The 23130-nt window shown below is 43.7% G+C and overlaps 1 protein-coding gene across 2 annotated transcripts; it reads right to left on the bottom strand.

The window, feature by feature from the left end:
- Window positions 1–249: 249 nt before the first annotated feature.
- spata17 (spermatogenesis associated 17) lies at window positions 250–22887 on the bottom strand. 2 transcript variants are annotated; one of them, XM_039738849.1, is made up of 10 exons: window positions 22820–22887; window positions 20801–20890; window positions 18137–18218; window positions 16690–16740; window positions 15747–15850; window positions 12890–13013; window positions 11091–11288; window positions 5624–5772; window positions 3261–3396; window positions 250–1429 (listed from the first exon to the last, which is right to left on the bottom strand). In XM_039738849.1, the coding sequence occupies exons 1-10, from the start codon at window positions 22885–22887 to the stop codon at window positions 1349–1351; spliced, it is 1083 nt and encodes a 360-aa protein (XP_039594783.1). In that variant the 3' UTR covers window positions 250–1348. The 2 variants fall into 2 exon arrangements, with proteins under 2 accessions (XP_039594783.1, XP_039594784.1); XM_039738850.1 differs by lacking the exon at window positions 22820–22887 and adding an exon at window positions 20993–21070.
- Between the last annotated feature and the right edge of the window lie 243 nt (window positions 22888–23130).

Below are 23130 nucleotides of genomic sequence, written 5' to 3'. Positions count from 1 at the left end.
AAACCAAATTTGGTGTGAGCTGTTGACTTCCAGGCGACCTTTGCTTCAGATTTGTGCCAACTTAGGATTTGGCTTTGTGTAGCGGGTTTGGTTTTGGTATTTCTGGCTTTAAATGATCCCCTGGTTTTGACCCTGCCTGTTACAGGTTCACACTTCCTTCTCTTACTGAGTTTATTCTGCCCATGTGGCCTGCTGCTGTCACCACTCTAAGGTCAAACAAAAAATTCAGACAAGCTGAGTAAGTTCAGGTTTACTGCTATGTGTACGCACATGAAATTCTTCCCTGCATGGCCCCACAGACCAGTGATGACAAAAGGAAAAAGACAATAAATACAACGTCAGACATTAAATGAAACATCAGACAAGAGACTGAAGACAAGTCAGTATGAGAGGCTCTTCAGTCGCCCTGTGACCAGTGGATATAAACTGTCCTGGAATCTGATAGGCCAAGTGCTACTGGTCCTGAACGAGGAGGAGACCACCGACAGTATACAAACATTTATTCTTGTTTGTAAGCAAATGTGCATCATCTGTGTCCTGGACAGATGGGAACTGTGAGCTAATGGTATTCGGTGCCAACATCACCTCCCTAGCTAGTGTCCTGCAGCCCTGGACTGAGCAGGTACCAAAACAGGATGTTATATAGCCAGTAAGGCTGTGTGAACCTGTGTCATTTGGTAAGACTTGCTGAAGACATCCAGACATGCTTGAAACATCTGAGGAAGTGAAGACTGGATAGCAGAGCAGAGCTCAACGAGCTGGGGGGCATCTATCAGACACCTGCAAGGAGACCCTGGATACCCAGCTCCTACCCTGGCCCTAAGAATACAGGAATGAATGTGTGAATGCATTGTTATAATTTGAGTCTCACTAAATGACATGGAAGAAAGAATTCCGGATAATCCAGAAGGCACAAATTGCCAATGTATTGTATAAAGTGCTTGATTCACCATTACCTCATGCACAAATGCAGGCCTGTGTCTGGCTACTGACTGTAAACCTGAGTTTGAACTTCACACATTTGGATGTCAATTTCCAGTCCGAGTTCAGTCCCAGTATCTGTGGGTGTCTGCATGCCAAACATTTTCAGTGCTGTGCTTTGGACGGGCTCCTCATCTGCCATATGCAGCACTTAAACCTTCAGGATCCACTTGACTTGATCACTTTGGCCTCTTCATTTGTTCAAGATGGGTCAATTCGTTAATCGATTCATAAACGTTAATCAGCAGGATGCACTTGTAACATTATCTTGTAATAGACAGTCGGGATTTGAGGAAGCACACTTCGGCAGCCGCTGGCTTTTGCTTCACTTGCGTTTCTTCTGCCTAATAATTCCATTTGGGGGTCGTCACACAACATTTCCATTGCTTGAATACGTTTTTCCATATTTGTCAAAGAGCTGTATTGGTGTAAACACCGTTTTAAAGGCCTAGAGTAGAAAACAAATAACAAACAGTTTTAGTCCCGCATCAGTCACCTGATGGGATTGTGATTGTTTCGATGTCGACACTTTAATTTTAAAGCACAGCAGCACGTTTACAAACCGTTCACTCCCACTGCGAGTAACAAGAAAGACTCATCTAGCATCTTCAGCAAAGAATTACACAATAAAACATTTTGATAAACAATTAACTGGCTAAGTTTGCTTCAGACACTAAGGGTTCAAACGTGATTTGGTCAACTTTAGAACACGTTTGAAATATTTCAGAGATGGGCAGCACTTGTCCCTGCAAGCCTCCCAGACTCTCATTTGTTCTTTAAACGTCTACGACATGGCAGATGACCTCAACACTGAGCAAAACCAAAGTGACCAGCTGACTGTCTTTTAACACGTGTAGCTCCTGCGATGTCTCACCTTGCAGATCCTCAATCATTCTCTTCAGCCAAATCCCTCAACGGCATATTGGGACAGTTAGGTCAGATCTCCACTGCCTTCATTCTCCTCTTCTCCAGAATTTAGTCAACTGCTCACAAACTACAGGCTATTGTGTGATGGCATGGATTGTGAATCACAGTGTTGCTGCCTCAAGCCAACCTCCATTGCACTGAGTGACCCCCATGTGAGTCACTTCACCTGCCAGAATGTAGACATATGGGGGGAGTTAAAGTAGAGCTCATAAAATGTTTGGAGTGCGACCTGAAATATCAAAGTTCTGCTTTCTAATCATGAGGCTCAACTCCCTCCGCATTGATCTTCTTGATCCCACCACTGCCTTTGACATCGTTGACCACTTCATCTTACTAAGACAGTCAATGGACTCCACTGACCTCACTGGACCATGCTGCTCTTGATGCGCTCCTACCTCTTTGGACACCTCCTGACAGTTGTGTTCAGGTATGAGTCATGATCTCCAGGGCCTCTTTATGTCCTGGGTTGGTTCATTTATTTTCAATGATTTGACCACGGGTCCACATGTTTTATTGCTATGCCAACAACACCCAGCACTACATGACAGACTGATTGTCTATCCAAATGACCTGAATGTCCACTAATGTTCTACATGTCAAGCTCCTTCTTGTAGGATTCCCAGCTGTACTCAGCAGCCTGTTGCCACCACACATGACCGGGGTTCCTGTGAATTTCTATCTTCACACTCTGCCATCTGGCTTGGTGTTATTCTGGATGGTTCCCATCTCTACAGTCACCAGGATATCTTCTGAACACTTACAATCTGATCCTTCTGTCCTCTTCTGTCAGTTCTCTGTTGCCCCTCACCTGGATTATGGCAGTCCATCTTTGAATGACCTTCCTGTTTGAAGTATAGCCAAGTTGGACTTGCCAATTAAATAAAATAGAAACCCACCTCCTAGAACTCTGCGTACGGACAGAATGGCATGCAGAGGTGTCTGTCATTCTGTTGGGACCTCGCATTTGGAATGGCACTGTAATTGAATCTCTGTATTTCTGGACACTTGAAGTGGGTGTAAGATTTAATTCCAGTGATCACATTCACAGGCCCTCCATTACACAGTTTTCAGGATTCACTTCTGTCACTTTGGAGTTTTCTTTCCTTTTCTTCTCAATGATGCCCACATGGCTTTACTCATGCTGAGTATGTCCCATCACCAGTTATGTACGAGCTTTCCATTTTATGACTTCTATGTTATTCAGTGTTCATTTACAGTACATTGGATTTCTATTTACACTTTACTATCTAAAATGAAGGAAAAATGTGACTGAATACAAAGGAAATCCAAACTGAATTGTGACAGAAACTTCATGACCTTCTGCCAATCGTGGACTCTCTTGATAAGCTCACCTTTTTGCCTTGTAACAACTCCAGGTTTTCATCTCTAAAATGTTTACTGCCATAGGCAATCAGCTCAGGCGACCCTGAAGAATGAATGGATGGCTCATATTTTGTATTATTGTCTGCTTTAGAGAAAGGATAGAATCTGAAAAAGAGAACAAAGAAGGAACAACTTCAAAATCAAATGACAGGAGATCAATCGGGTGAATCCTGCCCCATCAGTCCATGAGACCAAACTGGGCACAGTAGGCATGGGTGGAGTTAGAAAAGGGGATGGCTCTGATGTCATCAGAGGGGTGTGGTCACCTGCCAAGATGCTGTTTGTCATGTTCATGTGCAGGAAAAAGAACGTCGCTGTGAGAGTCTTCTTTTGTTTCTAATTTTTATTTTCTTTTCCTGAAGGAATTTTGTGTAACAGAAGCCAATAAATATCATTGTTAGGGGCACTGAATTCAATTGTGATATTCATTTTTACTTTCTCTTATACAAAGTATAGGGAAAGTATTGTAATCATCCAAAGATTTGATGTCGAGATTTTAACGCATCTCGATGTTTTAGACCTCCCTGAGTCAGAAAATACCATTTTTGGAATTCTGTCCGTGTGTGTGTGTGTGTGTGTGTGTGTGTGTCAGTGTGTGTAAACACGAGAACTTGAGTTCGCTTTCACTTTGGTCAACCAAATTTCGCATACAAGTATTAGGTACAAAACATGGAATTCTATCAACTTTAACTGGAAGTGGGACTTTACCTTTTATTCATGCAGCTGCTTTATTCATCTTTACCTTTATAATAATTGTTCTATATCTTATTAATTTGATTTGTTGTTAATGGTTCTTTAATGTACATAATATAAAAGTATACCATTGTCTTGCGGTCAAGGGGAGACCTCTCCTGATATTTTGATATGAAGTCATTTTCTACTGACTTTACATTATTTCCTTCTTTTGTCAACGCTATCTTGTTTTTGTTCTGGTGCCACCTTCTTGTGGTGTGGGTGCTGGTTGTTGCTATATAAGTAGTGTGCTGGTTGGCATGTCAGCATAAAAGGTCAGGCTGAATCTACAGAAAGTCCAACCTCAAAGACAAAAAGCTACACAAGCTAGGCGGTTACGCTAACACCGAAGCAAGCCAGCCCGTCAGAGCTCATATAAAAATGGTGCCTCCCGGTGAGCGCCTGTGTTCTCTGAGGATTCCGGTCTCCTGTGTGAGTCTGGTAAGCCGGTGCCGTGTGAGTGTGGAGGTGCGTCCTCTCCTGAGCTGGGAGACAGAATAAGATCTGGAAATGAAAGCGTTAAGTTTAGGGTTAGAGAGATTTAGGGCTAAAACCTGACGTATGAAATCAAAGCTCATTTTAGATATTTATAAATGATAAGTCAGGTGCATTTGGTTTAACTTTACAGGTGCAGACTGCGATTTCCAGATCCGCTGCCTGTGTAACAATATGGCCCATACTGTGACTCTGCCAGTGCAGGCGTATGTGTGAGCTGGCGCAGGAGGGCCGAAGCAGGTGCACAGAAGAGCACAGCTTACATCGAGAGCAGAATGAAGGGTGGCATGAGCATTCTGGAAGCGACAGGTGTAAAACTCGTGGTTCTGCTCGTGAAGGTGCTCTAAACTACTGCAGCAAGTGGCTGGGGGTGGTACTACGCCTCCTCCGGACCACGAGAGTGCAGGCTCAACCCTATAGGGGCCCGTGGTCACCGACCACATGAGGGGAAGAAGACCAGAGACACCCGGAGTGCTTCCAGGGGCGCAGCTGGTACTTTTGCCACACCAGGAAGTTTATCGGGAGGCACCTGGAGTACGTCCGGGTGATTATAAAAAGGTCCGCCTCCCTTCATGCGATGGCTGGAGTCGGGAGAGGAGAAGGACAGAGCTCGGAGGAGTGGAGGCGGACCTGAAGAGAGGCGTTTGGTAGAGGCCTGGACTTTGGGGGAGTGCTGGGGTTGTGTGAGGGCACAATAAACGTGTGTTGGGTTTTGTACCTACGGTGCCTGCCAGTCTGTGTCCAGGCCAGTCTCCACACTACCTTCAGCGTTGACAGGGAGGACGACATCGGCCTTTGCTCCCTAAAGTCAGTGATTCATCAGCAATCACAAAACACTTCCGTCTTCCAGGTTTCTTGTTCTGGTTTATTTTTCTTTGGTAATTTCATAGACAAGACGACTGAATCAAACATAAAGAGAAAGTGTTGCATTTCGATGACTCATTTGAGGTCATCTGGCTATAGAAGAGTCAGCAGAGCTGCCATAAGACAAATGGTCAGGCTTAAGACTTTTACTCATTTGGCATTACGAGGAAAGTCAGTTCTGTATATGTGCATACCAATATGTGTGAGAATGTTAAAGTGCACTTCAAAGACATGAACTTACAACTTGTTATTCACCCGGCCTCTCTCTTCCTCTCTTTTCAGCTCCTTTCTCGCTTCTTCCATGGACGTGATTGATGTTGCGACTCTCAGGGTTGGCTCCAGAGGTTTGAGGCGCTGCTGCAATACTTCAGCAGGATCTCGGAATGGTCCCTGACAGATATAGGATAAGGGGAATGTTTTATTGTGGAGCCTTCTGACACCTTATTGATGACATGGAAAACAGTGAGGCCTTGGAAATCTCCACCAGTTCTCCTGCCCTTAAATTATTCATAAAATCAATTTGTTCCATAAACCAAACTTAATGAACACTTTGTACAAGTTTATTTACTATGCCGCCTCCAAGAAGTTAACATTCTATAAATAACCAGTATATTGGAGTGGAAGTCCTTTAGCAAACCATCATAGGAGCGAGCTACATTCTAGTTTAATTGTATTTATTAACACTTAACAACCATCATTTAAAAATAAAAATAATGTGCATAGTCCTACTGTATACCCATACACTAATTATTAAATACAGAAAAGACCTGCAGATATGAGACATTTCACATTTGGCAAAAAAAAGGATTAACTTTAAGACTGAGAAAGAGCTTAAGTAGGGACTGAGAAAGTCAATCACACGACCCGTACGATAAACCGCATATCTGTCTCAATGGCAGCTTCACCAGCTTGAGCAAAAACTGGATGGGGCCTTAAACTGCACATATGAGCAGAAGACGTGGCGGCTTCTATTAGTTCCACACCACACGCCAGCAGTCTTGATGCTTCACTCCATCCCTTTACGCATTCGGCAAAACCTCAGCGACCTGTGAAAGGCCGTCCACATCGCTGGACATTTAGATGGTAGTGACAGATTACTCTTTGGGCCCAAAAGCTCCTAGTCATTTGAGAGGACTGCAGACAAATGACCATTGTGCTTCCTCTTGGGCTGTTTCTTTATTTAAAACACTTCCAGACTGAAGAGTGCTCGGCTCACTCCTCAAATGCTGACGTTTGATAGATCTGACAGCTCCTACACTTTCTTTCTTTCATAATAGTACATTTAATAGTACATTTAATCCTTCTTTTCTATAGTGCCTTACACATCTGTCATCTCACTTGCTCTATTCAGTGATTTTGGTGCCAGAGACAGATGGCGTGTGCCAGGTTGGTTTGCACATTCATAAAAGACACGTCACAATAAGGACCCTACAAACCTCCAGGAGAATCAGCCTTCTAGGTTAACCCAAACCAACCTTCACACGTAATCACGAAGACATGAAGCTTCCACTGAGTGACCTGTGCTGTTTTTACCTTTTTGAGATGCGCATTTCCCTCTTTTTTGTTAGCTGGTGGGCTCTCATTCTTTTTAAGGATGTAAGATGGCTGCTACAAGGTGATATCATGGGGGCGTGGTCACGGGAGTTGGCATGTGATGTCACGGCAGCCATTTTCCCCACTATAAAAGCAGGGCCTGCTGCCATTGCCAGCTCTCCTGACCATTGTCTTGTTAGTTTGATATTTTTGGTTTCACTTTTTCACATTTGCTTCATTAACTTTGTGTGATTATTTGGGGGCCTTAATTATGTAGGTTGACACTCAAGCTGTTTTAATAAGTTTTAATTGCTGTAAGCACCCCACAGTGAGGCCCCCCGTACAGGTCAAAGCTTCGCATCACTCGGGGAGTTTCAGGACATTCGTCTCCATCTTCCAATTGCTGTGTAAACCAAAGCAACTCAACGGCATATTGTCAGGCCACTGAAAAATGATTTTACTTTTATTTCTATGATCCTGTGAGGCTGAATCATAATATTATTTTATAATGATATTAAAAAGACCTTCTCAACGTTTGGTGTATTGAGAACCAAAAGGGGAACACAACATGACCTGAAAAAATGTTGAGAAGACGCATTCAAGCCCTGACCATAATACAGACAGTCCCCCATCTTGGGTAGGCCTGGGCAGGAACGCTGAAGTACTCCCTAATCACTGAAAATTAGCGGCCTGGCATAAAGTACCTTCAAAGCTGGGCATGTTTAATGGGAGACTCCTTCACATTGCTTTTAATAAATATAATATCCTGGCAGGAAAGAAAGGCATTTGTCACCCCGACTGACTCCTTTCCTCATCTTTGTTTGCAGAAGATGCAGTCATCTTCAATATTCTCAGCCATCTCACTCCTTTAGTGTCTCCCCAGGTCTCCTGCATTGCTCAGCACAAACAAACTCGATCTGCTGATTGTCAGGAAGAAAAATCATTTCCAAGGCCTACGAAACGAGCGAGTGCAGACTCTGGAGCACAGAGCTATCAGCCAATGTGGAGTGTTGAGTCGCATTTAAATCCCGGCCCACACCGAACCTCGTGGATACCCGACCTGGAGAGACGAGGTCTGCTTTTAGGGATCTTAGTGATAGTATTAGCAAACTCAAGTGCGGCACTTAAGCTCCCAAAAAATGAAATCCCTTTTGCATTGGCGCTCATTAAAGGCAGATGCCACTTAAAAATGGAACACCTGAATATCAAGAGATCTGTTCCGATGCCCTTATGTAATTCTGGATAAGTTTGTTAAACAGACGTTCACGTCTTTGTGTATCAGTGTTTCCTTGATAGATTTTGTTCATGCCTTTAACACGCCCACTTTTATTTAGGTGAGAACACTGGTGGCATTTGTGAGCCGATTGTCAGATGTCATTCTTGATTTGTGCAAAGTGAGATGAATTGTCAATTAGTCTTAAAAAATGTCTCTGAGTCTCTGACTTTGCATTGTTCTGTGATGTGTGAGCATTAAAGAAATGCCAACAAGTGGTGCCCACAGCATTATGTGTGCAAACACTTTTTAACAATCCTAGTAGCTGGGGCAGCGAGCGGCACTAGAGGATCTGTAGGCCGCAGCTCAAAAAGCCTGATCAAAATTTAAAATCTGGGCTCTTCTCCAATGGCTTTGTTGTGGTGATTTTGGTCCGGACTTCGGAGACCTTCATTTACATCACATGTATCGTTTACATCGCAGGGGAATCAATGTGGACTATAACACTAGAATTACCAGAGCCTATGAAAAAAACTTGTAGATTCGGTCCACCTTAAATCCATTTGCACCTCTCCGCAAGCGTCTTTTGTCCTGTAAATGTGTCCTGTACACACGTCGTAAATGAAGGAAGGATGGTCCTTGGCTGTGTGTGAACTGTTAACATTTGAATTTGATGATTGCATATAGCGCTGAACTGACCTCTCTGTACTTGTCCTGGAGTACAAAAGAAACAGCATACAGCAACATGAGGGGACTGGCAAGATTGGGGGAAAAAAAAACACGCGGTCACGGATTACAACCGCAAGATATTATGCAAATGAATATGAATAATATGAATAATATTGAATCCGTGCCACAATGTTTTCCAAAATGTACCATACAGGTCATAAAATGAATAATTCCAAATATCATATATACCTATGTCTCTGTTTTTTGGACATCATGGACCATAAGGTGCATACTAATTCAGCGTGAGCAGGAACACTCAATAAAACTGAATAAAAAAAAAAAATCAAGTGATGGTGAGATATGAAGAAGGCAGATTCATCAGTGTTTGTGTGTCTGCTCTTATCCCTTCAGATCAGAGAATGTCCAGTTCCATTGTCTCAAAACACCACTCACATCTACAGTTACTCCCAGTTTCAAATAAAAACTAACAGCGTCAGATCCCTGGGTTTGCGGTAGTATGTATCGTGATCATGATTTAGAGTGAATATTAACAATAAGAGCAGCTCTCTACTGAAAACGGCAAATACAGGAGACAGTCAGGATCGAACCTGGGACTCTTGATTACAAGTCACCAAATCATAACATTATGCCACGGAAGCTGTTGTATCGTCCTTGAACCTTTTGTGAAAGTGTTGATTTAATCTTTGAACTTCAGGCTTCATACATTATACAGTTTATGCCTACATTTTGTCATTTACTACTAAAATATAAAAAACGTTTCTTTTTTTACAATGTGTTTACACAGATTATTGTAGAAGCTGAACACACATGAAATGCAAGTCTTCCAAATAACAATCTATTATTTCCACTCTAAAACTCCAGTACTTCACTCCCAGATAATCAATCAGGGCATGAGCTGGGAGAACATTGTGCACGTTTTGCGGCGGTGGGGGGATTGAATAGCAGGCTGTTTGCTGCTTGTCTTGATTGGCAAATTTACAAGACAAAAAACACTAGTGGAGAGGTGCGAACGGATTTAAGATGGGCCGGATCTCCGAGTTTTTTCGTAGGCTCTGGTAATTCTAGTGTTAAATTGATCCTCCACATAGAAAGATGATAAATACTGTGAAGGATTATTTACGTGGCACTGGAGCTGCTGAGGCAGAGGGGCACAACCCTGGCACAGGAAATTTCTGCAAAATCTGTGGCAAGGAAGGGTCCTCAGTAATTCCTGCAGGTAAACAGGAGTCACCTGAAGCTGATTATTTTCTTGCAGCCCAGCGAAGACCCTTCTCTCACTCCACATCTAGAAGGGCCATATCTGGGGCAGCCTAAAGATTGACTTACAGACATCTCCACTTGCTCAGAGACAGGAATGGGACCACTGAGGGGATTTCTACGCTGGCATCTTTGAGCCACCTAGTAAGTAAGTGGCATTAACAGAAAGAAGCTATGCACATCAATTCAGCGTGGCCATAGATATCTGAATGATCGTTCCTCAATCCTGCTTATGGGTTCATGAAACTCTCACGTTACGCTTTAGCCTGACACAAACTCACAAGATATGAAAATACTTATGAGAGGCCAGTCTGGAAAAATTGTCGAAAACTTCAAACTACCACTCAAGCGCAGGAGCACCAACACATTGAAATGCACTGACGTTTAATGTGACTTCCAAACTTATTAAAGATTTGTTCCTTGGTCAGCTGCTGGTTACGCATGCTGTACGCGACTTGGATTAACTTCAGAAATGTAAATGGCTGTTTACCATGACTGCCTGTCACCATAAAGCAGAGAAACATCTTACTGGCTATGGGCACATTTCCCATTTGTTATCAAACCCACTTAACCCGCAGCCCCGGAAAGGAATGGGAAGCCCCTCTGTTGCCCAGGTCAGTCCTGCCCACCCTGCCACTCACTCATACTGGGCCAGTTTAAGGTCACCAGCTGACACAAACTTGTTTGGCATCTGGTACGGAAACTGGACAATAGAGGACAAAGGAAATCCCACACTGACCGTAAATGTCCAGAGTGTTGATATATTTTTGAAGAGCCCAAGGAAAGCTCAAAAGCATTTGACATTATAAGAGTGCAGGAAAGGCTAAAATATTTAACGCATAGATACGCCATCTTTAGCTCCGAGTATTTGTCTTACCTCACCATATTATAAACTCCAGAATTCATCCTGTACTTGTGTCCTCTAAGCGGGAGGCTACGGCTCCTACTCAGAAGGATTATCCTCAATTGCATAATTGTTCACAACATGTACTTAAAGCATGACGACATCACTTACTTGGAGTTTCTTTTTCGAGATTGGAGGTAAACGCTGCATTGAAGCCGACGTAAAGGAAGCCGCTGATCCAGATGCTCTTGTCGTGTGATCTGTCTCACAGACCGGAAGTGCAGAGTGGATCTGAGGTCGGCAACGCTGCAGCCGGAATTCCATTTCATCAGGGAAAAGTCTGAATGGAGAGTTAAAGACACCTGGGCGCTGAGGTTGGAACAAAAATACGGAGTTAGGCCTGGTGCTCGAGGGTCCTGCTAATTATTATGAGTTAAAACACAAGCGTCTGAACTACTAAAGTGAACATCTAAAGTGAAGTCAATATCCAGCAATTCTCAATCATTTCAATTTACTGTAATCCTGCTCATGTGTCCCTGGCAAACTGAGACTACTGTACACATTTACAGCTATAATAAATAAAAACGTCTTATTTATGGACAAACAAAGCATCACACAATAAAAGACCACACAATATGTGTATACAAGTACAAATACTGGTCTAGATAGATGCAGCATGCATTTTTAGTTTACGTTTTCACAGATTCTGATAGCAGTAATATACTGTAAATGTAAAATGCTGTACATTAATGTAACATCAGCCTTTGTAGATTATAAACTTAAATGATAAGATGCTATGATAATAAAGCTTGAAGCCCCAACGTCCTAGTCAAAGCATCAACCTCAGCTTCAAAGGTAACAGGCGGCTTAGGCTGCCTCCACAAAGCGTCAAAAAATACTCGGGCAGCTACTTCAGATTTTCAGAGTTGTTTCAGGAACAAAAAACAGAAAGGTCATCTTCAAGCTGCGCTGTAACACACACTCGAAACCTGAAAGTCGGGGAGAACCGGAATTTCACTAATGAGGACTACGGCATAAGAGAGGAATGGCACAAAATTCAGGTCAAAATGCTCACCTCTACTCACACACACACCCTTTTAAACTCCATATTGATGGAGATGAGACAACAGATTGAGCCTGCATTCAGTGAGAACAAACTGATTTGGCTCCACTTGGACACCAAGGCTATAGGAGGCGGCCTCCCAGTCCTTCATTAAAGTAACACCAGTGAACAACACAAATCGGAGCCTGGCACAACACTCCAAGGACACTAGCAGTACTGGTGCCTCCAGGTCTGAGCCATCTCCTCAAAAGTCAAGTTTGCTTGCGTAGTTTCTACTAAAAACTGTAGGTCAAGGGGATGAGAGTGACATTCTGCACAAAATGTCACTGGGTGCCAAGGTAGGACCCAATTCATTGTATTTTGTGTGACATTTTCTGTCATGTACCTGTGGAAATCCGTGATGCATGGATTTAGCCACATGATAGGCAATGCGTTTCTAATAAGATGTCACAGAGGTATCGTTAAAGTCGATAATTTTAGTAGTCATTCACTTCTGGGGCAAGGACATCCGACCATCCAAGTTATAAAGTTTGATTCTAGTCAGCTGGTAGAGGTGGAGTGAGCAGTTTGAAACCAGAAAAATTCGGCCTACGACTTCAAGTTGGAAAGAAAGAACAAAGGAGTTTATGGGAAGCAGGAAACAAAAATGAGAATGTGCAGATTGTGCTTTAATTCACATGTGATATTTGTGCTTGGTGAGGCTTCACCTTTTCATTCATTATTCAATCCTTTTTAGTCTGTCTTGTGTATTTCGGTCATCCACAGAGAACATGCTGTGCCTCAGTGACGCCTTCTTTTAAAAGAGTACATGACCACCTAAAGAGCTACGACACTCTGAGGCCCTCAGACCTGAACGTCACTCGCGTGAACCTTTCACAAAGCAGGCCTGAGACTTTCGTGTACTCACGAGCTCAGTGCTGATAAGGTAATGCGTTCTCTGTGCCTGGTAGTCTTTTCTCCTCTCTTCATTGTCAAGGGCCATTTCTTCCTGCCTCTTCAGTGTCGTCTCTACATATTCATTCAGCTTCTCTCTGTAAGAAAGGTGTTTTTTAATATTCATATTTGTGCTTGGTTTCATGTTATATGTTCTGTATTCTTCTCTGATATTTTGTCTACTTTTTGTTCACGTTTTCCTGTCATGTATTTGTTCATCTAGTAGCAAACCCACCTAACCCATTTATTCATTTAAAAATTACCTCAACAAGTTCTTTGGCATTCATTCTGCCTTTGACAGCCAGCCATGCCTTGTCCCAGTATTGCAATGAACTGGGATTTCCATATCTGCTGTTGATCCAACATCCAACAAGGACTCACTGTTCACTGAGCTATGACTTGCTGTACCAAGGCCCACCACCTTGTGTTCTTTTCAAAGTCTCAACCAAGTCTATTAAACATTTGTAAATGTGACAAAGCACAAGAAAACAACTGGGATCTCAAAATTCATTGAGAAAAAAATAAACCCTGCCAGCCCTTTGCTTCCATTTGGATACAGGAGCAAGTAGAGCTGGAGAGGCGGTGGACGAGCGACTTTGACATCAAATGACTTTGCTCTTATTTTGTGTATTTAAGTTCCTTTCTGTCAAATTCAGTGGACTGATGTTAAATGGCAAGGCAACGCAATTCCAAACAAGACTCCCAGCACTTCCATACAGGGCACTGCACCTCAGAGGTACTGTAAGTGTTGCTCTGATGGTTCCAGAAGGTGCCTTACACACGACTCAACACAGGCTCCACCCACACACGACTCAACACAGGCTCCACCCACACACGACTCAACACAGACTCCACCCACACAGGACTCAACACAGACTCCACCCACACACGACTCAACACAGACTCCCCCCACACACGACTCAACACAGACACCCCCCCACACAGGACTCAACACAGACTCCACCCACACAGGACTCAACACAGGCTCCACCCACACACGACTCAACACAGACTCCCCCCACACAGGACTCAACACAGGCTCCACCCACACACGACTCAACACAGGCTCCACCCACACAGGATTCAACACAGGCTCCACCCACACACACACACTAATGGCGTGTGACTAATGAGTCTGATCGTCCCAGTGTGCACACACGGCTCAGGCGCTGTGGACAGAAGCCTACATTTGGAGAAGTTGAGATGGACTCAACTTCACAGTTTCAGGAGCTAACAAGATTTCATAAAAGGCTTTCAAATTCCTGCTATCAGTAGTCAGTGGTAATTTTATGTGTGACCATGGATGACAAATGGCACTACAAATAGATCTGTGGGTCTCCTTTCACTCTGCTGATCCTGATGAAGGCAACAGTGACAACACGCTCCTCAGGAACTTCTTCCTTCTCCTACAGAATTCCCAGACACTCCTAGGCCAGCTGAGAGAGATGATCACTCTAGTGTGTCCTAGGCCTGTTCCTTGGTCATCTCCCAGTGGGCTGTGCTTTGTATACACTATTGAAGGAGGCACCTTGGGGACATCAGAGCTACATGCCCAAACCACCTCAGCTGGCTTCTCCAAAGTCCTACCACACTACTAAGCTCTTCATCCTGCCATACAATGTGAGCCCAGCAACCCTGCATGAGGACCTCATCTTGGCACATGACAACACAGCAGCTACAACAACAATTCTGTCTTTACACTCGATCCATATGAACTATTTCTGCTGTGCCCCTTTCTGGTAATGTGTAGTGGGGACGCCATATTTTACTTAAGGCCAAATACAGTATAAGCTTGAAATGTTCAAGTTCTGTGGTTCACCAAATCTTATAATTGTACTTGCTTTGAATGTTTTCACACACACATGATCCAGTTCCCCTCAGACACATCTTGGCACTAAGTGAGCCATTCAGAAAACGCACTTGGCAGTAAAGTCTGCACTTCATCTTTTCTTGTAATGACAATGAAAGTAATTTAGACTTACAACAAGAAGCCGCCAGTGCCTTTGTAATGACAAGAAGGCGATTCCAAAGCATTTTTAGACCAAATGCAAAATCTAACGCAGGGCTGGAAAGGGAAGGGATTTCATTCTTGGTTTGGATATTTGCTCAAAGTTCTCACAGATGAGGGGCTAGGATGCTCACGTGATCCGTCATGAGGCCTTGTGTAAAAGTGTCCGCTAGGCAGAAGGTCCACAACAGCATAAAGCTCTGGAACTACAAACTGACTGTTGAAGGGTTTGGGGGTCTCAAGCAAAAGTGCACAGAGCTGCTGTGGTTGAACATTTAGTTTAATTTTAATTTAATGTTAAATGTTAATTCTGAGCTACAACATCTGAACCATTTTCATGAGAACAGGCCATTCTGCCCAATAAGCTTGTCATTCTGTTGTGTGTGTGTGTGTGTGTGTCCCGTTCCTACAAATAATCTGATTGCTCCTTTTGGCTTTGGGGACACAAATGAAGCAGGAAGTGAGAGTGTGAGACGCATGAGGAGGAGTCAACATGTAGGAGGCACACTACGAGACGCCTTCATGGATGGACAGTGGAAAAGCGGAGAGGAGGTGAGCAATGTGGCAGGTGCGGCGGTGCCCTGTACCCGTGAGGCGAGCCAAGTGCTCCGAAAATAAGGACAGAGAATGAGGAGCAGGCTTAATGGGGAAGAAGTGCCAGTCAAGAGAGCTAGAAGAATACCGAGGAAAGGCACTGATGGTAAACTTAGGGCAGGAGACGTTGAATATTTTTACATTCATTTTATTACCGGTCTTCAAAAGGTCACATGGCTAGTACATATTGATTTATTACAATTTTATTTTTCTTGTTTAGGCTTCTTACCTGATAATTGCATTCTTTACGGTCAGGCCCTCCAAGTAACTCTTAATTGCATAATAATTATGAATGTATTTTCGTACATAGTATGATCTCCAGCGTTTTTGAATCTAAAAATTGAATTAGAAAGACAGCACAATTGTAAACTTCCTTTACAGATACGAAAGTGAAGAACAACATTTACATTAAACTAAACGTTTTCCTAGTAGAAAACAATATGCAGCATTTCTTCGCTTGTTCACTGAGTGAGCCTGCCCCCTTGTCAAGAATTAAAAACGACATCTGTTCAACTCGATGTCCATGTCTTGTACAATGGATGATGAAATCTTCTGTATAAAGTCAATTTCAGTTTTATGGTTAACATATCACATTCTCTGACTGTACATCTTATCACAAAGCAGTATAAAACGTTTTTGGACAGACATGCAATCCAAATGGCCACACTGCTTTGAATTCTGGGACACATCATCTAGACAGTCGTCAATGCGGTTACCAGAAAATGGTGGCGCCCACAAGTAAACCAAATTGCCATCACTGCGTGATGTTAAAAAAAATCAACTTTCTTTGGACATTTCGAATTACAAACTAAACATCAAAATCGAGTTCCTTGAGTGTCAAAACCCCTCAAAAGACGTGTCGATTGCTCCAGTCACTTCACAGTTAAATAATGAAAGCAGTCACGAGACCAAGACTCCAAGTCAGGCAGATTTGAACAGTTTCTTCACGTTTGAAGGAGCAGCTCCATCAGTGATGAAGCCTGACTGGCGTTGTGATGGCCAGCCGCACCGCCCTTTGTACTCTGATTGGGATTTGCACCTTCAATGCCGAGTTTATAAGTCACATCTAAGTGAAGATATTTTGTCCATTCTGTCACAAAGTGAATGTCCACATTACCCCCTTGTAGCTGAGCCATCTTAACATTCACACACGGGAGTTCAGAAATATTTACCCTAACTGCCATTTCATTGTAGAAATTCATCTTCACAACAAAATATTCTGTCTGGAAAAGGAAGAGGAGAAAATCAAATGTTAGGATGTTAGTTATTCTGTCAATGAACGAACGTTTGAATGTTTTAAATTAGCATTAGTAACTTTAGGAAATATATCATTTACAGCAAGGGGCCACATAACTCAGTATTGCCAGGATTAGGCCTACATGTACAAAATGTCAGGTAATCGTGGGAAAAGCAAATTTAAGGAGTAAGGATGTCCCCCTAAGAGTGACTGGCAGGATCAAAGTGACATTTGATGACAGGCAAGAGCAACTCTGGGACGAGCCCCGTCAATGGAGGTCCTACAGCACCTTTATGTGTTAAAGGGACATGTACCGTGTACTCTGTTTGGAATTTAAACCAAGACAAAAAATCAATGTAAAGACGCCTTACAGATATTGGTCACCACCGTGTCTTTGAACTCTTCATATTACGACATGACTTTGGACCCCTGGAGTCACGTGTGTTCTGTGACAGTGCATGGGGATCACAAAACAGATGGGTAGAGGAATGGCTGGGCTGGAAGAATGAAATTAAAAAAACAGAAATCCTCAAATGGCTTTGAATGATCACCAAGCATCTTTCCACATGGCACCTCACTTAGCCTCATGACATTACAAGAGAAAGCCTTTAAATGATGTAAACATTTGCATCAAATGCCTGTGACTACAAATTGCCTTCATCATTTGGTTTAATATAAGGCAGCACGGTGGTGCAGGCGTTAGCACTGCTGTCCTCGGGTCAGAGCCCTGGGGTCCGATTCCACTCTGAAGTCCCCATGTGGGTTTTGTTGAGTGCTACGGTTTCCTCTTATGCACGGTTACTAAGTTGGTGTGTCCTAACTGCTCATGGTGGCAGTGTGATGAACTGGCACACCGTTCAGGGCCTTAGCGTGCCTAATCTCAGTGTGACATAGTGACTGAAAAAACAAACTACAAAGCAGAGGAACATTTATCTAAACTTTACTATAAAGTTGTGCCTGGTCAGTGCAGAGGAACGACTCTCCTGTGGAAGAGCACAGGCTGCTTTGTTTCCTTCAGCTACTTTCAGTTCAATACATTTCTGTTAACAAAGGCCGACTCTGACGTCTGAGGACTGCATGAAGGACAGCTGATGGCCTAAACGTGGCTTCAGAATGACCAGTGTTAAATAAGCTCTGACACTGAAGTGTGCACATGGAAAGAATGGTGCAATATAAAGACTTAAAGCAGTCATTTAACGCCAACAGGACAATAGATGCCTGACCTCAGTTTTTACCTTCATCTGTATACTTGGATTTATGTATTTGTGAGTTTGGGACGCAATCCATAAGATGGACTGCAAGTACATAAGCACATACATGGCAGGGCACACAGGCACACTCTCCCTCACACATTCCTGCAGTAGCCCAGTGCGGATTCATACCTTCATCATTTTCCTGAAATACTTTCTTCCCAGGTATCCTCGCCAATTCTTTTGAATGATTATAGCCATTCTGTTCAGATACCTTCAGAAGAGACACAATTAAATTATAACTGATTTAATAATGAAAACGAAAAAACAAAAGAGTGTGTTTAATCACAGTCTAAGCGCAGCAGGCGTCCACATTCATTTTGAGCATTACAAAAAGTGTCAAGTGGCACTTGATATTCTTTCACTTTCATCTTTGTTGTGTTCTGCACGGTCTTTAGAAGAGAAATGGGCTTTTAGTCCACAACAAAAGCCACTGAATCTGCTGCCTGTTGGTTTTATTCAATCGTCATTGTATTCTCCAGCCTCTCAGAGTTTTTGTAGTTCTCTCCTCTGTGGCTGTTTGACTGCAGCGTTGGTTGTTAGCCATCCTAACTATTTTAGACTTATTAGTTGGCTAAAATCAAGAGCAGTTTTAATTCATGTTTAATTTATATTTATCTGTTTATTACTTTTGCAGTTTTAATTTTTCTTTCAAATCTTGTTGCATAGGGAGGCACGTTGGCATAGTGGGTAGCGCTACTGCCTCGCAGTAAGGAGACCTGCAGGTTCGCTTCCCGGGTCCTCCCTGTGTGGAGTTTGCATGTTCTCCCCATATCTGCGTTGGTTTCCTCCCACAGTCCAAAGACATGCAGGTTAGGTGCATTGGCGATTCTAAATTGTCCCTAGTGTGTGCGCCCTGCGGTGGGTTGGCGCCCTGCCCGGGGTTTGTTTCCTGCCTTGTGCCTGGTGTTGGCTGGGATTGGCTCCAGCAGACCCCCGTGACCCTGTAGTTAGGATATAGCAGATTGGATAATGGATGGATGGATTCTTGCTGCATTGACAGAGGCAGTATGTGAGTTGATAATGACCAGGAGATACAAACACAAGCCAAAGTTAGAGCTGTAAGTCAAACTGATCTTTCTTCAAAAATAGAAATACCAACCAAACATCAAAAATCAGAAACACAGCAAAGTATAAAGTCAAAAGCAAAACTGTTTTTGAAAAGCACGAGTGTTTGGTTTATCCACAAATTCAGATACCCTGGGCATGCATTGGACAACATTTAGACCGTTGTGCAAACCAGAGAATGCTGGGTAATGTTACCATGGAGACAACAGATGCAAATATTTTGAAATGGTGGCATCCATAAGTAAATAAAGATGACCCTGCGGCAAAATGCTACCAAATTTCAACTTGGCCAATATGCTTTAAATGCTAATGTAAAACTTTTAAATCATTGGATCCCAAAACCTTTAATTAGATGTTATAGATCACTGAAATCCAAACTGGAATTCTCACAAAACATGTGTAAACACTGCAGTCATTCGCTTGAAGTGCACTTTGAGCTGCACGTTTTGTGTTTTTAGGTTTATAAGGTTCTTCTTATCATTTGTACAGAGAGCAGTGACTTTCTTAATTGCATGTCTTAATCAACATGGAACACTCCGGCATCATTACTCATCAGTAGGACTACCTCTGGAGTTGTGCCAGAGCAATAAATGTTAATCTCATTGTTCTTGTGGCCGTGAAAATCTAGCGGTGGAAGACCATACTAATCGATTGCTATCAGTTTTCAATTGGATATTTAAATGTTAACAAGTGATTCATAAGTAAATGACACTAGCCTTACCCCATGGGCACTTGGCATGGGGTCACCATTAACAGGTGCCACAGCTCACACCTCCTCAGGTTAAAGTAAGTATCAGTGAGGCTGTACAGAAGGTGGCAGACATGCCTGGCGCCTCCTACTGAGTGCTGTAAACTGTCGATCAGCATAGCTGCCATGGCAGAGTGTGCTACAGTCATAGTTTGACCAGGGCACCATCCATGGCTTTACTTTCTTTTCTGTTTATCTTGCTGTAGTTTTTTTTTATACTTTTTTTCTGTTATTGGACTCATTTCTCTTTTCTCTTCTTGTGTATTGTATTGTACCTGACTGGTGTTTTATTATTCATTTCACTTTGTCTTCTTGTGTTAATTCTTTTAATTATATTCCTTATGTCTTATGTGTTGAGCCAAAGGGATGGGGCCCCTGATTCTTCAGCTGTGACTGTCTTTGGCCTTTATGAGACCCGAGATGCCTCAGCCTTATGCTTTACAGATATCCTCTCCCTTTTTGGGGCTGCAGGTGCCAACCTACGGCAGTTTCCTGGCCAAGCCTAATTTATCCTGCTTTTGGAGTTTTCATATTTAAAGTGCCATTTGTCTGTCTGTCTATTTATATATTAATAATATAGTGCCTTTCATCTATCTATCTTTTTCTGTACGGAGCATTCATGTGTTTGTGTTAAAGCCTCCTGGAATTGCAGTGGTCTTAAAAATAGAAATGAACTTTATAATCAAAATTCAAGTTGTACTGAATTGAGAGAGAAAGCGAAAGTTGAAACAAAGTCTGTAGGCCTTGGAGAGAAGCTGTTGAGGGTGAAACTCAGTGAGGATCTCAGCTTTGGCCTTTGTCATTTTATGTTTTGTCCTCCCCTGACCACCAGGAGGCGCTCCTTCAACAGGATCACATCCACAGATTTTCATTCTTAGTTCTGACACATTTCAGTCCTCCGTGCTGAAGGCACTGATATCATTTCTGTACTTTTTACACCTTAAAGACTGGTAGGTCTGAATAAATGTCAGGAGGGGTACCTAAGGTATCCACGCACTCTGCATCCTCGGTACCAGGCCTGGATCATGATGGCTGCCTTCACCTCCTTTGCTCTGTCCTCCTCAGCAATCCTGTAATGAGATTAAACACTTCATTATCTTTTCTTTGTATATACTGTAAGAAGCTTTTTTTTATTATTATCATACAGTTAAATTATCCATTCATTCTCAAACCTGCGTAATCCAGTTGCAGTTTGTGCAGGCCAGGGTGTATCCAGGCAGCATCAGGTTCAAGGTAAAGGTGAAAGGCCCACTGAGACCCTGAGGCAGGTAAGGCTCACCAGGTAACAAAACCAGCAAGCCCAAAGAACCAGCAGGAAAAACTCAAAAGAGATATGGGGTGGACATGCAGCCTTGCCACAGACAAGGCAGGTATCACATGGGGGTAGCGTGGGATGGCAGCATTACCTCTGTGCCACTCTGCATTTCACATGAATATTTATTTCCTTTTAACCCAAACACTGAGGCAGCTAATTGCCTCAGGCGCACAAGAAGGTCAAAGCAACGCCAGGCTATGGTGGAATAAACGTCAGATTGTAACTTTGGCATCTTTGGGGTGATAGACAAGTGTGTTTAGTGTGGCACTGTATGCGGTGACTGGGATGGCCCGCTGCTTTCAGCGGCCCAGTATCTTTGTACCTTCATGTCAGGCACTCAAAGTCCTAACTTGTGCAGGTTGCGGTCAAACGTGTGGAGTTTGTGTGCTCTACCTGTGTCCACATGGACCTTTTCTCTCCTCTTCCCTCATTCCACGGTCAGGCAATCCAGGGTCAGCGCTGCCTGTGCCCGATGCTGCCCAGAGAGGCCCGAGCTGCCCACTCGATACTTGGATGGAAGGAATAATCAGAAATACAATTAGAAAACAAAAACCTGTGTGATGGAATCGATCCAATTAGGTCTGTAACAAATCCAATATTTCATCTTGGACAGAATGTGCCCGCTCTCAACTAGCAGAGCCCATGCGTTCAGCAGGTGCTCGCTGGCTGCTTATATTACCCACTTTTATGTGATGCCTTCAGTCTTGGCTCTGCCCTCTTCTACTGGCACTGATGGTACTTTGTAGTGTATTGGCCCACTCAGAACTGTAATTAAAATGTTTTAAAAGCTAAACCCTTTTACTTTTCTAAAATTAGAAAGAAACAAATTGAGTGCCACCAGTTTCATTATTCCTAAAATTCCTAATTTGAACTGAGTGGCGCACTGCCATGTTCTCTCTGTGTGGGTTTTCTTCCCATTGTAAGCTGCACATGTCACATGCATTCCCGATGCAATGTCGCCTCGTCCAGTGCCACTTCCTGCCTCGTGCCCAGCTCCTTGACCTTCACGGACCTGGCGGCTTTCCAGCTGCTCTATTTGGACACGCACTGCACCTGTCGCACCCCACCGTAATGTCCAACAGGGCGCCCCACCATCTCGTTCGTTTTTTTTTTTCTTCGTTCGTCAACTTCCTTGGTTACTTGGACTTCTCGACTCGTCAGGATGTTTCAGGCTCACATCTTGGCGTTTTATTGTTTTAAGACGCCGCACTGAGGCCGACGCGCCGGTGCAGTTCGCAGGGCTCAGACGTCAAACAGAAAACGAAAGATGTGAGGAACTCACGGGGACAGGCGGTAAAGGCGGAAGAGTTAAGGCGACAAAGAACTAAACCAACGTCTAAAAGCGAAAGGGCTTTTCAAACGACAAGAAGGGGACCCTGGCCGATTGTCCCTGCCGCGTGAAGCACGAGTGTCACCTTAAGCGTCGTCCGGGTTGACACGGGCTGACTCCGCGTGGGCAGAATTTACAAACGTGACATCCGGCAGCGGCGGCTCCAAATGAAGACAACAAACAGGAGCCTCGAGTTACCGCGCCGGTGTCCTGTCGACTACTACATCTGGGTTTCTGTCACTCAGGTCGTTCACCTTATCGCCCAGGAACAAACCAAGTGGCGGCCACCCGATGTTACTGGTCACAGTGCCAATCTCGATCGCACACGTTTTCATGAGCAACGCTGGACAGTACCTGTTTCTCCTAAAATACTCCTCATGGATGTCCTCCACCCGCCTCAGCAGTTTCTCTAGCGTGGCCATGTTTCGGATTGTGTGATGGCGTCACCATGGAGACGCGTCCATGTGGGCCGGCAAAAGCGGAGGCGGGACCGCGGAGGGTGGGTTTTGGGTGGAGCTAAGGTTGGCGGTGGAATCCGGGGGAACGGCAACAGATAGGAAAAGAAAGAAATCGGGACCTCTGCCCGGTGTCGCGTCCCCGGCTCAGAGCCAGCAAGCCCGCCGACCTCGCGGTTCACACGGGGGTTTAGACACGAGGAACACGCA

The sequence above is a fragment of the Polypterus senegalus genome, chromosome 16 (genome assembly GCF_016835505.1).
Source record: "Polypterus senegalus isolate Bchr_013 chromosome 16, ASM1683550v1, whole genome shotgun sequence".
NCBI classification, from domain to species: Eukaryota; Metazoa; Chordata; class Cladistia; order Polypteriformes; family Polypteridae; genus Polypterus; species Polypterus senegalus.
This window is presented reverse-complemented; position numbering and strand designations above follow the sequence as displayed.